General features: G+C 40.1%; 1 protein-coding gene across 11 annotated transcripts in view; it reads right to left on the bottom strand.

Annotated features, from left to right (window-relative positions):
- The window catches only part of neo1a (neogenin 1a), a 629,602-nt gene that overhangs the window by 94,300 nt on the left and 517,319 nt on the right, over nt 1–17,983 (bottom strand). For all 11 annotated transcript variants that reach the window (XR_006822277.1, XR_006822274.1, XR_006822275.1 and 8 more), the window contains exon 2: nt 11,199–11,522. Coding sequence is in view for 6 of the 11 variants with exons in the window: in XM_046033336.1 (XP_045889292.1) it covers nt 11,199–11,522 (324 nt within the window). In the remaining 5 variants the exon portion in view is untranslated. The remainder of the gene's footprint in view (nt 1–11,198; nt 11,523–17,983) is intronic.

The following is a 17,983-nucleotide window of genomic DNA, read 5'->3' on the forward strand; positions in this document are numbered from 1 at the left end:
ACTAAAGAAAAATATTCATTTCACCATAATTAAGGGAAACGTGAGGGGGGGGGGGGGGCGGCTGTGGTTGTTCTTAATGTTTTTCCACCAGCATAAAAGACAAAGGGAAATCAAGTCAGCTGGAAGAGTGAGCGTGGAATATGAATTGAGTGGAAGTGGAGAGAAATGCTTTTCAAGGTGTCATCTCTCACACCTTAAGGGTGCCCCTTTCAGCCCCACCTCTTCACTGCCTTCATAATACCATCAATGTTTATGGAAACCTGCTCAGATGGTGCAAAAAAGTAAATCTATAAATAACATTGGTCTCTGAAGCATAAGAAACCAAGATGCTCACCAACAGAGCACTTCGCACTTCGGTTTCTTCAGTACACTCCATCTGTGAGGCGAGGTGTTCGTTCAGTGCCGAATATGCAACGAAAACACTCACGGTTGCACCATATTTCTACATCTTCAGCACAAGCCAAGTAGAGTAAAATATGCATTTCAAACATATTTTATTTACATCTTAAGTAGTAAAATCACCCTAGAATCACACATTTTACTCACAAAATAGACCATCTTTCAAAGGATGTGCTTATCATCTAGCGACGATGCTTCAGAATTCAGGCAAAACATTAAGACTTCAGGGCAAAGGGGCTCATGAGAACATTGATATCAAAATGTAAAATCTTTTCAAAGAACAGGTGTCAAGACAAATGGCCTTGAATATCAAGACTAGCTGGACCATATCAATCTCGAATAAAAACTCTCAGTCTCACTTCTTTTCGCACCCCGTGTGTGTCTGATGAATACAGAGGTGTGTTTGAAAAGACTTCCCAGAGGCATGGGGAGCCATCAAAAAAAAAAAAAAGAGAGTCAACTCTTTCAGGGTTCAAAAGCTCTATGAAGCCCAATTTAGCTTTGAAACATGGGGACGTTTTAATATGAAAACCTAAAACTGCCTCATGCATGCTCACTCGGACGGGCATTGGGAGATGAAAGTGTGATGCGGATGAGCACACTGGTACATAACTGTGTAGGTATCGCTATCTGTAGAACCACAAGGAAGAAGACATGGATACTGAATGTCAATGAAGGAGAGGAGGATAAACAAAATGCTCTCAAGTGCAGTCTGTTCTCTTTTTTTATGCAGATTGAAAGAAATTGCAAGAGTCACTGACTGTCCGCTGCACAAACTTTTCACTGCTTTGTATGAGGCGCTCCCCAGGTAGTAAAATTTCCTGCACAAAGCAGCCATTTTTTGACTTAAATGTGAACTTTGACACATCCACCTTGAGAGGTTTACATAAGGAGGACATAGACAGAGATAGTTTTCCCGTGGAAAACCTTCTAGAAATAGGTTATTCTTCACAGGAACCAGTGGATTTCTCACAATAAGTTGTCTGAATAACGCCAAACTTAAAAAAATGTGTATATTCTCACTTTTTAGCCATGCAGAATATTTATCTTCAGCTATTTGACATTGTCTCTTCTGTGTTCAATCTGCTGTATTCTTCTCAGCAGTCTGACTCTAATTGGATCTGGTTTAATCAGACTCAACTACTACAAGCAAACAATACCAGAAGTGACAATATGTACAAGTCGTAGGGGTAGTTTGCTTAGTATGATCTGCATGCTGCAGTGGAAACTACTCTCCTTCAGGTCATCTGTTCTAGCCTTAAACAGAGCTACTTGTTTAATGAACATTACATTCTAGTTCCCTGCCAAAACACAAGAATGCAAGCATTCTTACCATGCAATTGTGCTCAGATCAGGACTGAAAATAACAAAAACCCAAGCCCTGTAGACAGGAATGTGTGGAAAAATTAAGGTTTGGTTTGGAATAGCTGACTAATGACTTGATTTTAAAGTATTGAAAGCTGCAGATGATGCATGTGTGCATGGTTCCTAATTTTGAATCATTAGATCAACACCACACAGGCTTAATCCTGAAAGTTTATTCCACTTGATTGGTGTAAAGAATATCTTTTGATGTGCTATTTAACATGTTTTGACAATATATTTGAAGCAAATCGAACCACATCCAACTGTAGCTATTGAGAGGCAGGGTTGGTAGCAGACCCCAAACTCATGCTACTCACGTACAAGTAGATATTTTAGAACAGATGGTAGCAAGGCATCTATAAAAGACACAAGCACTCAAGCTGATTAACATGTCACAGCCACATTCTCACTGACGCCATGATTCTATCCTTCGGGTCCGAAGTGAAAATGAGAGCATTTAGGGGAAATCCCTGAGGCTGTGTATGCCTTGAGCAGTGAAGAATCATCACTGATGTGCAGATGCCTCAGAATAGAAGTTCTGGTAGTGGGCTGGGATGCGGGATAGGGAGCAGTGGGCTTGAAAACACAGATGAGTAGTGCGAGTCGAGGAAGTCATTATGCGCAAAGATTTTTTCTTCATCTGCTGACTCCAGCAGTCAATTATCACACTCATTAGAAAACAGTAATTGCACCAGCCAAAGCATAGTGCAGAAACAGGCTGAAAATGGTCCGATTTGAATTGGACAGTACACTTTAATTTGAAATTCTAAATGCAGCTTCATTGTGAAGAAAATGTCCCCAGGTATTTGGAGTTTTTTCAAACGCTCTCTGAGCAGTAGCATATAACCCGGCAAAGGCACAGTAACAATGTTAAAGTAATTTAATGGGGAATTAGTCTATTTCCTGTCTTTATCTACTTATCAGATATAGTAATGATAAAGCTGTCCTGGCACACACCTGACTCAACTGCTCTCTTATACCCCTTTTCCCACCAAGACACCTCCTGGGTAAAAACCTGTGTTTGCAGTTGGTGTGAATGGATAATCTTACCTGGGTCTGCAACCCTGCTCACAAGAGTGTGTTTAAGGCGGTCAGATACTGCTTGGCTTTGGCGTTACAGGGTGAACATTTGCTATTTCTGCCCCTCTTGGCCATTAATTCAGCTATCCTAAAAAGTAAAGAGCACAACTTCTACATGAACCTTTTTATGGTGACCAAATTATCTAACCTTATAGGATTGAATTTTCTAAACACATTGTCAACTAGGGTGAATCTCCAGTGTAAAAACATTGCAGAGCACATTTTAAAAGGTTATTTAAACACAATCCCTGTTTAAGTACATTAAATCATGATTTAACAGTAACTTGTAGTGTAATGAGGAGTGTGTGGACTAAAACAATTTAGTATTCACATGTAGGCTGGTAATCAAACATGTGTTACCTCGTTTCAAATCCAATATCACTCGCTGGGTTTGAGTGTGAACAGCAAAAAACCAAGCTCGTAACTCGTGTGAAACAACCTCGCATTATTACTCAACTTTTAATTTACACATAGAATAAAGCTAATGTTGAATGATGCTATGTCACATACAGTAGAGGAGAATTTTTCCAGATAAATACAAAGACAATTAGACGCATGGGTGTACATTCCCACGCACACAAACACACAGGCACCAAGCACCAAGGTGTCTGGAGAGTAGAGATAGGGCTGTCTCCATCAGCCTCTACACCTACCCAGAGGACCTAATCAGTCAGTGAATACACGTAAAATGGAGTCTGTCATCTACTGCCAGCCCAACAGACTCTTTGTCGACACTTTTCTCCTGCTACTGTGCTCCGGAGAGAAAAAAAGATGGATCTTTCCCTATAGCTCCATCCTCAACCAAGATTTCCCACATCATATTTTCTCAGCCGTTGCATCGAAGAGTCCTGCTTCTCTGTCTCCTTTACAGCCTCATCTTTGCAGACGGCTACAACAGCTAAAATACGTGTTTTTTTCCTTTCTTTTTTTTTTTTAAAACAGCATTTCAGTTATTTTCCTTTTTCATTACTTGTACTCCAAGGGAAGCTGAATGTTTTCATTTTTCAGCTCAACATATGATTAATACACCTCAGCAGAAGTGCAGATTTGCACCAGTCTCACCCCTCTGCTTTATCTAAGGCCTCTCCCATCTTGTTGCTTCCATCCCACAGCACATGTGCTATAGACAGATGAAAACCAGGGTAATGGCACACCACTGTGACCCTGACCCTGCTTCCGGGTCAGAGCCATTCGTCATGGCAACGACCCCAGCACTCAGCAGCAAAGCAGCACATAATTGGTCATAAGGGGGAAGCGCCTGCACCTGGAAATGTGCCTACCATGTCTGCACCAAGGTACATACTGTAAATATAAAGCACTGTTTACATTTGGAAACTACCATGAGTCTATGCTGGCATTTTGGGGTTATTAATAACTACTTTATCCTCATTAAATCTCAAAAACATAAAAACGTTTTAACTGGCAAACAATAAAAATGTGTATTACAGCAATCATTTGGTAGCAGACAAGTCAGTAGCTTCGTTACTTTCAGCAAGTTAAACTTCCATTCAGTCATCTCCTGCTTTCCATAATCACATATATTACGTCTTATTATCACAACTTATTTGTTCTTAGCTGTTTCTGTTGTCAGACAACTAAACAAGTATAATGTAGTGATTTGTGAGAGCTGAAATTCAAGCAATTATTCCTGCAATGCTGCGGTGAGATGCTCAGGAGGAATTCTTGACAACATAAATATGAATGCATAAGTGTGTGACAGGCATACATAGGCATTCAAAATACACACCTCTTAACAATATTCCTACACAGCACCTAACTGTGTTTGAGCAGAGATATGTCAGTCCGAACTACAATAGACTAGAGTTTTCAGAATAAAGAGTTCAGTGCTAAAAAGCACTTTTTTGTTGTGTACAAAGTTTACTTATTGTAGATGAAAAGTGAAAACAGGAGAGGAAAAGATCTGTTTTTTTAAATTTAGCCAGCTTGGTGTGGACAAAGTCAAGACTCACATGCACAAACTCACAAACAAAAGATTAAATTCTTAAGAGGAAAATAATGACATGGTTGATGTATTTCTTTCCGGGGGTTCCTTTGAGAGAGAGGGAGATATTTTTTGTTTTTGTTTAGATTTATTACTGTTTGTTTGCCATTTTGGCACGTTATGACTTGTGTGCAGCCACTGTAGAACTGCAAAATAGGCAATTGCAAGGGTATGTGTGGTCGTGAGTGCGTGGGGTGGGGGGTGGGGGGGTTGGAAAGGATAGAGGTAAAATGTAAGGCTGAGATAATTGTAAGAAAGGACAGGAGGTTTATTAAATGAGAGAAAGGATAAAGAGGGCAAGACAAAGGAGAAAAAGTGAACAATTTGGTAGTGTGAAAAAAATGCACTGAATAGGCAGGATGAATGCATTTAGTTCAGTGAGTAGTTAGACATCAGCTGATTGGGCTATATCTCTGTGTGAAGTTGTAACCAGATGAGCCATTGAGATAACACTTTTTGTATGCCCTGTCTGTGCGTCGTGCGCGTGTGTGTCTGTTTTAATCAGGGTAAGTTTAGTACACTGACACACAGTGGCATGGACTATGTGCACAAAAGAAAACTGGTTATCGCCAGATGTCAGGTTAAGGCAGACAATCTCAGAACTTGTTCATATACAATCCAATAGCCTGTTTACTCAGACATTAAGACTTACATGCAGTTGGTCAAAAACCACACCTCTTGCCTATCCCCCAGGATCCATGACTGGCTGATATTAAAGCTAAGGTAGGGCATTTTATTTCAGCATTTTTTGTTATTTGTTGAAATACTATTTACATCCTGACAACAATCAATAAATAAAATGCTCTGACACAAAATGAAAAAAAATCCAGTATCAGCAGCTGTTGTTGGTTGGTAAAAACCACATACAAAATTTCATTCGGTTTGAATATGGGTGGGATTTTTTTCAGTTGGATACTTTAAACATCTAGCTGTCTCTTGCTAGTTCTCCAAAGCTGCCTCTCCCAGCTTTTAGTTTAATAAAAGTTCATTTTACATACTGTAAGAAAAATCTGGACAAAATGACGCAAAAGTGTTTGCAGTGAGGGATTTTTCTTTTAAACATGTCTGGATTTAGAATCTACTGTTCAGCGTTAGAAAGATACTTTTATTATTTTTATTATTTACTCATTTACTTAGATCACTTTATTTCTGGTGGATTTTGGATTGAATTATTAGGATGCAAACACATGTAAAATATTCAGGTTCATGTAAAAGGCCTGAATCCAGATTACATTCAGCTAGAAGAACATACTACACAGGCCACTCACAGTATATGTGTGAGTAGGGCAGGGCCATATGGCCAAAAATGTTATCACGATTTAAATATTTCATAGCATTTGATATCGATAATTATCACGATATGTCAAATCATTATTTCTCTCAAGTTTAAAGTTCTGAGTGAAAATTGAAGAAACCAGATGGTTAATTGTGCGGTTAAACTATTTTTATTGTCCGAAAGTCAAACACTTGTTGCCAAACACTGGCTCACTTCACAAATCTGAGGGAGAACATTCAAAACAATTATGATAAAATCTTTTTTAACAATATGATTAGTAAATCTTTTATCAGTCCCTGTTCCTCCACAAAATAAATATTTTAATAGAAAAATTAAGTGCTAATTTGTTTGGGATTCAAATGAATTAAACCAAACATTTGATGATATATTGAACACTTATTATATTGTTATTGAGGAAAATTATATTGTGATAATTATCATTATTGTTTTATTGCCCAGCCCTATGTGTGAGTTTGTCAAAGCACAGCGATGTCAGCGAAGTCTCATCACCCTGCCTGAAAGGATTTAAGAGCAACTGCTTGTGCTTAAAGAAAATCATTGTTCTGTAATTAGCTGAAGTTGGTGCATTCAGATAATATCCAATTAAAGACTCACACTGTAAATGATAACTCTATAGGGTATCGGGGCTCTACAGTGCAACCACTTCACTCGCATATGCCCCTAAATGCCCCTGGATTGTTATGCATGAATGGTTATGAACATTGAGTTAGTACTTAGCATTAACAAATTAGAGACCATTGTAGACCATTGTTATTTCACAAGGATTTAATGAATGAAAACAACCCACAAAAATGAAACTGCTGTTTTGTCCAACTGGAATTAATATTACACTAGTGGTAAGCTATATAGCATTTTTGAAATTATAATGAATATAGTAACGTTATAAGATTAATATATTAACATCATACTAACAATATTCTAAATGAACCGCAACAAATTTTTATTTAATGTTATACTAATACACTCATATATACTAGTTCGAGCATCTGCACTGGACAGATGTAGATTTAGCCAGAGCCCGGATGCCAGTACATGTGCTGCTTGGGAAAAAGGTCAACTTACATCCCTAAGTATATTAGCCTACATTTGCATTCATGTTTAGGTTCTCTTGCAGCATTTTTGTTCTGTTAATCTGAGTCACTAAAAGAAGAATCCAATTAATGAGGAGCCAAAGTATTTACAGTAAATCTAACTAATCATAGCAACATCATTACATGTGGCCTATTGTGATGTTTTATCGCAACTGGACATCTTTATTTGGTTGACATCCATTTTATATTGTCAAAACATAGATGACATTTGATTAGTCACAATATGTAAAGATGCCAACTCAATTAATCAAATGTATATCCTACAAAGTGTCTCCAACAATACCACAATGCAATAATGATGCAATCATCCTTCTTCACATTTTCAACGCAGTCATGTCCTTGGGGGGCCCCCCCCCCCCCCCCTTCCCCAAAACAGATTAAAATACATCAAAAAAAGGATTAAAGAATCTGCAGACACCCCTAAATCCTTCAAAGGGTGTCCGACTCTATCAAAGGATGAGCATGCTTAAATATGAGGCGACACACATGACACATGAAGAGTGTTGGTGTTCAGTTTATAATTTCTACTACTATGGGGAGGGAGAAATTAGATTTCAGTGAAACATGATATCAAAGCAAAGTGATAAGTGGCTTTGGTTATCTTTAAATACCACAGTAGCCTATAGGTGAGAGAAGAAGAGAGGGCAAAACATAAGAAAAACTGAGGGGAGCAGATAGGGCAGAAACAGAGAAACACTAAAACAAAAAGCTGATATATTTGATTAGAGGACTGACTCATCTACATATGTTAAGGTCAGAGAGAAAACAAAACAAACTGGCTGCAAGATAGCGGGAGAGAGAAATTCTTCATTTTCTCATTTGGGGGTTTCCCTGTTAAGCAGCGGTGAGGTGGGGCTCACCTCAAGCAATTTTTAAGTAGGGCTGAGTTCAAAGCATGCCGATGGGAGGAGGGACGGCTGTGTGGGAGAACAGCAGACAGTTAAGATGGGATTTCTCATTACTTGCGTCTCGCTCTGTGTCCTGGCTATCGCTGCTGTATACTGCTCGCTCTCCGCCCTATAATTTTTCTCCCCCTCCTTTTCTCTTACAGAGACTCAAACTGAATACATAAAATTGGGCCCCACTAGGCCACACTCCCCCTCTCTTTTTTCTTAGTCTGCTTGCGTTTCCACAGTATCTGACTGTGCACACACACGCTTAAACACACAGAGGCAGACTGGATGACAAAGCAAGAGCAAAGAGGAGACACAAGGCAGAGAGAGATGTTACAATGTGCACACAAATGTGACTTCAGCTGGCCAATAGGATAATATAATAAATGTCCACAATACCTTATTTTAAGAAAGGTTTGCAGTATACAGGGTACATGTATGATAACAGAGCAGAAACACAGAATATTCATTTAATTAAACTGCATAGTAATGGGACAATTAGTCAATATTCAAAACATATTATTTTTATAATTATTATGACGACAAATTTGACATCTGACCCTTTGCTTGGAATAATGATTTTGGTCAGTCACAAAAACAGTTTGTGCATATGTAAACATTGTCGAAGAGAAACCTAAGGAGATCAGCAGCCTGGTAAGGCAAAGAGGCGAAGCTGATGAGCAAAGCGCCATAGCGTTGATGGTTATGATGTGTGGAAGTGGAGGTGTTTCCTCGAGAAGAATGAGCCGCACGTCTTATAGTAATCAATCCCAGATATTACCCCGGTATTTGTCGGATATGCTCCCTGCCACGCAAGCCACCCGTGACTCATTCCGTCATTACATCTGAGAGGTCACGCCCACTGCACCCCTGCCTGCACCATCGTTCCTGGGTCTGATGGCGGCCTAATGGCCTGCTCTCTCTACACTGCAATTAACCTTTTATTAGCCACCTGCCAGCCAGCTAGAGATACATCTGTGCTTGTGCCTGAGTGTGTGTACGAGTGTCAGTAACACCATAAATGCAATAGTGTGTTGTGCCCTCAAATGTGGTCAACACATGTATGCATGTGCACAATGGCTTAAGCTTTTACATCTATAATTTCAATCCATGTGTGTGTCAGTGTGTGTATCTGGACCTATAATAGCTGACAGATTTCACCTGCTCTCCTCTTCAAGTAGAAATTGATTGAATCCAGCATCCCATCATGGCTGACTAATGCAGATCCCACTGGCTGTAAGGTTGCCTGATTGCAGAACTCATCTTGGCACAGGAACTAAACAAGTCCCCTCTGTATTACATGTCGATGCAACATTAGTGACAGGTATTGATAAAACGCCGCAATAAATTGCCTACTGTCCAGTGGCTGAAAAGAGTTGAAGATGCGCACACATACGCAAGCACACTGCCATTTACTAATTCCAGACATAAACTAATACATAAAAACCCTCAGAAGCTGTCCCGTGTTTTAATTTTCTTTAGTGTACGCTGACAATTAAAATTTGATTAACGTCAGGAGAATTGCCCTAGTGAGTGAACCTGGGGTCTACTATGACTTCGATTACTCAACATTAAGATCATGTGTATGAAGGCTGAAAATGGCTAAAGTGTGTGTGAATACGTAAGGCAGCAAGGACACAAGTAAATATGTTATTTAAAAAATCCAACTCAAGGTTCTTCCAAATGTTAACATTTTAACCATAAATTCTAAGATTCTTATTTGGTCTTTAAATACTAGACTGCAGTCTTGAAATATGCCATCTCTTAAAGTTTCATCAAAGCTGGGCCACTGGTGTCTAAGATATCACAGTTAAATACTTTTATTAGTAATGCATTTTATTTGGCCATTCTCTGTATTATTTTTCTGAAGCACATTGATGATACTGTATGCTTCTAAGTTTTGTCACGTTGCACATGCAGTTAGACAACTCAACTCTTTGATCAAGGAAGGAAACACCTTCTCAATCTCTCCAATGGTAATATAGTGCCTCATTAACTTGTAATTCAAAAGCTTATGAAAGGAAACAGAATCACAGTAAGACAGTGACTTCACACAGACACTCAGTATCCAAGAGGCTTATACTGTACTATCCCATTGTCAACAAGAGGCCTCTCTTAGGCGTCTTAAAATCTGGCAGAGCACTGCTGAGCAGGAGGCACACAGTAAATGCATTCTGTGGCTCCTTCAGCTGCAAATTGAATTTCGGGGCACGGCTTGACTCAAAACACCTAATAATCTCACGTCACTTGCTGTTCCCAAACTAAACAAGGTCACATTGTAGGACTAGTAATGAAAAAAAACAGGCCCTTTTACAAGCATTTATCCAGTAGGGCAATGCATTCAGGCTCCACCAAGGTGAAGGTATTTATAGATGAAAACGTACAAATGGCTGAGCAATTCAAGGACAAAATACAATGAACAACCTTTTCACACCTACAGATGTTATGTGGATGTGGAGTAGCAAACACTGCAAATAAGTGGTGAAATAAAGAAATCTTCCATATTTCATAAAAAACATACTTTGTCTTACATTGTTTTAAAAAAATATGAGATCAATATAAGAATGAGAGAATGTAACAAAGCTTGAAAAGAGGTGTTGAGTTGTTGTTTAAATGGTATTTAACTATTCTATGCATTATTTACGCTGTACAATATGCAATTTACATACCACTTTCATTTCTGAATTTATGACCTACTTTTATACGCACACCCACCCACACAGGTATATTCAGTTACATTAGGCTTGGTTAAAGCTGAGAAGAACTAAACTGGGAATTTGGTGAAGACACAAGCCCTTACACACAGGTGTTTTCAGTTATGAATCAGCCACGTTGATAATGTACACAGTGACAACAGTCAGTGAGAGAGGGCTCATCAGCTCGGGCATACGATGGGTGTGTAAAGCCTTTGCTTGTGTTTGAACTCTTCCCATAATATGAGGGCGAATGTTGAATTGTCAAAACATTCACCACATACTACAATTACAACTGCATTTTCCACCATAGCATTCAAGGAGAACAGGATATGGCAAAACTCTATCAGTTAAGTTGATAAATCTGGCAGTCCTTACCTGCTACGGAGAGACGCGCTGTGCGGCTGGAAATGGATCCCAAGTTGTCAATAGTTGCAACGCACTGATAAGTGCCCTCGTCAGGCTTATTGTGCTTAGAGTGGACCACATGGGTGAAGAATAGCGAGCCATCAGGAAGTATGTGTCGTCTTTCATCTGAAACCAGGCTCATGAAGGTGCCATCTTTCTTCCACTCTATGCGTACCGTCGCAGCTGCGTCGCTGTGGGTCGAGCAGTTGAGCAGCGCCGAGTTGCCCCGAATGGCCAGTGTGTCTTGGGGCTCCACTGTGAACCAGAAGGGGCTGAAGGGCTGTGCTGCTGAACCTGGAGGGCAACAGGGGAGAACAGAGATCTTACCTGGATGTTCTACATAGACACTGTGTATTGTGTTAAAACAGGATCACGTCTTAGCAGTGACAAGTAATAAATCAAACAAAATTCATGCTGTAGTCGAACACCTGATATGTTTGTTAGTCTCTGCAGCTGATGCCAATGTTGATATTAATTACTTCATTATAATACCAGCATGTGTCTACTTTCTACCAGTGAGGGAATATAAATTTGATGCTAGGCATGGATGCTGTCATCTGAAAAGCTTCATGTTAGTAATAAATCACCTGTTGTGATGCATTATGTATTAGTAATACATCACCTGTTGGAATGTCAAAATAAAAAATAAAAAATGGATTACTGAACATAATATTGAGGTAAGTGTTTGCCTTTATTCTGCAGCAGAGGAATCAAAAGTGCAGTAAAATACTGACTATCACTCTGGAATACACATGACCACTACTGTAGCTGCTTTTTGAGTTCAGCCACCTGACAATACAGCAAAACCTCCTAAGATGTTGTCCACTTCAGTGGCACATTTTAAAACTTGCTCACACAAAATGTGATAGTGGCTGAAATAAAAGAACACTGCTGGACTCCAAGTGCCCCAATCACTCAATGAAAGATGTTTCCAAAGGAAAACATCTTTTTGTTCATTCTATCTTTTCAGCCAGTGTGCCTCAGTCTATCCCAAAGACTCCAAGAAGCTTTTCATTATGAAACCACAGGCCCCACTGGAATTGGACGAGAGGAACTGACAAATTTAACCGAGTCTAGCCTCTCTGGCAAGTTAATATCACGTCTTGCTTTATTATAAGTACAGAGTGCGGTGAGGGAGTAAACACTTTGGAACGCAGTTGCCATTTCCTTTCCACGAGCATAAATGGTAACATCGTACTGACATGGATAGTGCCAAAGTTAGAGTAAGTGCAATTGCTCTGCATTTGTCCTCATCCATTATTCAAGCGCTCCCACCCTAAGAGTCACACAGTGGTATTGTTTAGATAAATAACACCAATTATCAGTTCTGCAGGGATGGAGGAGAGCTAGAAAAATAATTAAGAGGGTATGAAGGTATTTTAATAATGCAGCGAATGGAGTGAAATAAGTGGCTGAATGTTAAATGCAGTTTAAAATATGCCTGCTCTCTTCCAAGAAAATGGCATGTCTCCAGGGGAGAGTGAGAGCAGAAAGAGAGGAAGACAGAAAAGGAGAGAGAAGGGGAGAGAGAAATGCTATGTCAATGGTTCAGCTATTTAACGACAAGGAGGTAATTTCTCTACCTTGCGGCTCCAAGTCCCTAGCGTGAGATCCAAAGAGAGGAGCAATGTAATGCCTGGTCCATTATGGTGGCAATATGGATGCTTGTCCTCCGTGCACTTAGTTCTCTTGAAAGCACAAACAATTACAGCAAAACGCTGGAGAAAATGACTGAATTGTACAGATATTTTCCACTTTCAAATTATGGAAAGGTAAGACAACATAGCATTCCAACTATGCTGTGCAACTGTCTCAACACTAATTTCCTGTCTCAGCAGACAGTGTTGGACTGGGCCAGATTGATAAGTACAAGGCCTTCACCAAAGACTGTTGTTGGATGCCATCTTACTTATAGCCTCTAATGGCTGCCACAGTTTTACATATGTTAAACTGTTAAACTGGCAAGTTTCAAATTAGATTTTACTGCAAGCTAAATTCTTAATCGGAAGCTACTGACTGTATGCAAGTAAAGCAAAATGTCAGGACACCAAAATTTATTTGGTATCTTAGATCTGCTGATGCAAAGGCCACACAAGACTGCTCATACATACAATATTTTATTTTGAAAATACTTTCAGTCAGAAGAGGATGTGAGATTCAAGTGGATAAACAGAATTAAGTAACCTTAAGCTGGCACAACACATTCTCAACTCGTAACTCTTAGCTGTAAGCGAGTGGTTTTAAATTAGACTGAAGTAAGAAGCTGATTTCAGGAAATCAATCAATTCAGAGCAGCCTAGAGTATATATTGGGCAGAATATGACAACACCAGCAAATGTATGTTACTGATGGTGTACATGACAGATGGAGGGAGACCAGAGTGGAGTAGCAGTGGGGGAAATTTGTCACTCCTGCAGACCAGAGGCACCATGGCATGCTTAATCATCTCTGGTTTACGCTCCTGGAACAGTGGGTGTGTGGGTTGGGCAGAGCTTCCAGGCCTGGCTTTTTTCCAGTCCAAAGACCATCTTCAGCTGCTCTCTATCTGAGCAGAAAACTGAATGGGCTTAAAGGTCCTGCATCACCCTATCAGAGCCAAAACAGCCGCTTTTAGCAGCTTTTTATCCCTGTCGTAGGACCAGTAGGGGAGGGCTTAGCTTCAGCTCTACTGTCAAACAAAATGGCGAACCATCTGCTTAGCAGGGCAGGGGAAAGAGAAAAAGATGGGACTGGAGATGGGGGTAAACTGGGGGGTGTGAGGGGTAGATGGCAGGCTAATGGGCTGGTTTGTGTTCAACAACACTAACAACCCTTTTAAATTATTTCCACCTTCAGCCAAACACACATGCCAGCAGACAAAGCAAAACAGTGATGCCACTGGTAACGGCCAATGTCCAAACTCCAATAAACATGGGAAGGTAGGATAATGTAATCAATGCTGGACACATCACGTTCAGGCTAAACAAATATTTTGATGAAAAGTGACCTCAGCTGTCAAAACGTTTTCATTTTATTCCAAATAGTTGACAATATTTTTTATATTTACATTCTTTGTAGCATGTAGAGACTACTACTACTACAAATCATAACTAAAGCTTTCACAGACTAAAGACAGGCTTCAACATTTAGGTCAAAGTCAAGGAAAAGTTAACTTCTGGCAACTAACAAGGTTGTGAGTTGCAGGCATGGGAAAGAAAAACTCTAATGAACACCTACAGAACAAGCTGCATTCTCTTGATGTATTCTGAAGTGTTCATTGACAGAAAACTCAACAGAGCGTTTGTTCCCATACATCATTAAAGTGCAGAGAATATATCTAAACAAACCCTGCTGAAACAGAACAAAATAAAACAAAGAGGACGAAGTGAATTTTACAACAATAGAAAATTCTGTCTCTTGTATCAAAACATTTGTGTCTTGTAATGTTTTTACCAATAATATGCAAGGGAATGGATGTTTGTCATATTTTAATATACTAACTCCAGAATAAAATTAATTCTCCAATAAATGTTTCTTAGAGTTGCAATGGAGAGCACATAAGTCTGGTCATGTCAGAATGTGTTAGTAAATGTAAAATGTAAATGTATTTGTATAGCGCCTTTCTAGTCTTTTCGACCACTCAAAGCGCTTTTACACTACATCTGCATTCACCATTCACACACACATTCATACTGAGACCTAAGTGCTCAAACAGAAACTAACATTCACACACATTCATACACTGGTGGAACAGCCACCAGGGGCAATTCCCGTGATCGCTGTTACAATAACAGAGGCTCTTCTGTGGCCTGGACTTAGCGACGAGGAAATCCTGGACATCCTGAAAAGTAAAACACAACTTGCCATTTGCAACCACTGGAACTTCGGGGTTCAGTATCTTGCCCAAGGACACTTCGACATGGAGCCTGGAGGTGCTGGGGATTGAACCGCCAACCTTTCGATTAACAGGTAACCCGCTCTACCTTCTGAGCCACAGCCGCCCCCTTAGTACTGAAACACTGCAGGCTTTTAACAACACAGCTGCAGAGTTAAAGAAGTAAGAAGGTGTCAGAAACCACATTACAGTGTGAGAAGTCTAATCTATCCAGGCCCAGCAGTGTGGGGTCCCCATATGCCTTTGAAAAATAGGAACAACCACACCGGGAACCAGTAAGAATGAGGGAAGAGGAGAGTAAGGGTGTAGAAAATTAGGCTGTCTGCTTGATAAGACTGGGCTGTTACCTCAGTCCCAAATCCACTTTGCTCAGCAGTCATAAAAGGTTTGGGAGCCCAGCTTAAGGTGGTGCCCTGAAATGCTGCTTTGCTCTCTCCCTCCCAGTTTCTACCTTATTGCTCTCAGATGAGAGACAGAATGGAGACATGAAGTTAGTGGTGTATTTCCCATCTTGAGCCAGTGTTGAAAACATATTTTAGATGTTTCAGGCCTTACTGTCAAGGTGAGGTATATGTGAACTTCAGTAACGCGTTCGCAGAATGTAGGCCACACGTTTTCAAAGTATTTTTGCTTGAGATTTTGCAACAACTATGTCATGTCCTGAGAAATCTGTAAGAACTGTGGATAAGTCACTTGTGCAATATGTATTCTGGGACAAGGATACGTTTCTGTACCAACCCGTACACTGTTTATTATTAAATTCAGTTGGTCTCTAAAACGTTAGGTGTAATACGCCAGAAAGGCAGTGAAGAAGAGTGGGTGAGGGTCTGCTCTCTACACAAAGACCCCCTGTTCTCTCTATTCTACCCTTGGCTCAGCAGGAAGCCTCCTCCCTCATTGACCCACAGTCTGAGAACAGCCATATTGACTACCCTCCTTATTGAGCGGCTCTTGAGACAGAGCAGACCACTCTCAAAACCAGTCACATTTACAACTACAGAGGCTCTTCTGTGGTTGGACTTAGCAACAAGGAAATCCTGGACATCCTGAAAAGTAAACACACTTGACAGCCATTTGCAACCACTGGAAAATGGTAATTACACTTTAAAAGAATAATATAGATATAGATTTTTCTTATCATTTAGGAACTACATTTTTCACACTCTTCGTTCTTTATTCCTGTTGTACAATGTGTCACTGGATGTCGGTGTTGTGAGACCTTTAGAAGGAAACGATACAAAATCATTAACAGCACCATCAAGGATGAATGGAAACCTTCAGTGCAGGTAAAGATAGAGGCGTGGGGAAGGCACTTTGTAATGAACCTGAACACTTCATTCACCAAGCTGCTGCCTCTCTGTTATTTCCATCGCTCCACTGTTTGTCCTTCCACCCTCAGCGCCAGGGTCGCTTTAATGACTAATGGAAATAGTTATCTCTGCTTCCCTCCCACACTTTCCCCCTATTCTATTTCATCTTTATACCTCAAGTCTGTCTCTTTCTCTGCAGAATCCTTCATCTTGCTATCTCTCCAGACTCCCTTCTAAAGCCCATCTGTCACCAAGAAACACCTCAGGGAAATAACAATGATCTTGAGACCAAATGTGGAGGAACTAGGTGTCTTTAATAGAACAGGAGAAGAGCTGCAGCCAACTTGCTTTATTTGAGGTATGTATCTATTTGGGGGAAAAAAAGTGTCCTTTTCTAATCAAAGGACAAGCACAGAGGTCCCCTCAAGGATTCTATTATAAATGTGGCTGCAAGTTGAGGCGGCTAGCTTACTTCCTTTCATTTTGTTAAAATTGACATTTGGGCTCTTGACTTGAAATGAATCAAAGAAGTGAAGGTTTGAGTGGAGACAGCTTTTTCATTACATGGCAATAGAAAAGAAAGGAGAAGGGGGCATATTCATTAAAACAGATTAGTGTTTTCAATGCTAAGAAAGACATTTATCTCTTTAGTCTTGAGAACTGTTCACACATCTGAGAAAAGACAAAATCCCAGGCTGAAATGATATACAGGTGCTGGTCACATAATTAGAATATCATCAAAAAGTTTATTTATTTCAGTAATTCCATTCAAAAAGTGAAACTTGTATAAAGTATACATTCATTCCACATAGACTGATATATGTCAAGTGTTCATTCCTTTTCATTTTGATGATTATAACTGACAACTAATGAAAACCCCAAAATCAGTATCTCAGAAAATATAGTGAAAAGGTTCAATATTGAAGACACCTGGTGCCACACTCTAATCAGCTAATTAACTCAAAACACCTGCAAAGGCCTTTAAATGGTCTCTCAGTCTAGTTCTGTAGGCTACACAATCATGGGGAAGACTGCTGACTTGACAGCTGTCCAAAAGACGACCATTGACACCTTGCACAAGGAGGCACAAAAGGTCATTGCTAAAGAGGCTGGCTGTTCACAGAGCTCTGTGTCCAAGCACATTAATATAGAGGCGAAGGGAAGGACAAGATGTGGTAGAAAAAAGTGTACAAGCAATAGGGATAACCGCACCCTGGAGAGGATTGTGAAACAAAACCCATTCAAAAATGTGGGGGAGATTCACAAAGAGTGGACTGCAGCTGGAGTCAGTGCTTCAAGAACCACCACGCACAGACGTATGCAAGACATGGGTTTCAGCTGTCGCATTCCTTGTGTCAAGCCACTCTTGAACAAGACACAGAGTCAAAAACCTCTCGCCTGGGCTAAAGACAAAAAGGACTGGACTGCTGCTGAGTGGTCCAAAGTTATGTTCTCTGATGAAAGTAAATTTTGCATTTCCTTTGGAAATCAAGGTCCCAGAGTGTGGAGGAAGAGAGGAGAGGCACAGAATCCACGTTGCTTGAAGTCCAGTGTAAAGTTTCCACAGTCAG

This window comes from Micropterus dolomieu, linkage group LG20 (genome assembly GCF_021292245.1).
Source record: "Micropterus dolomieu isolate WLL.071019.BEF.003 ecotype Adirondacks linkage group LG20, ASM2129224v1, whole genome shotgun sequence".
Classification (NCBI taxonomy): domain Eukaryota; kingdom Metazoa; phylum Chordata; class Actinopteri; order Centrarchiformes; family Centrarchidae; genus Micropterus; species Micropterus dolomieu.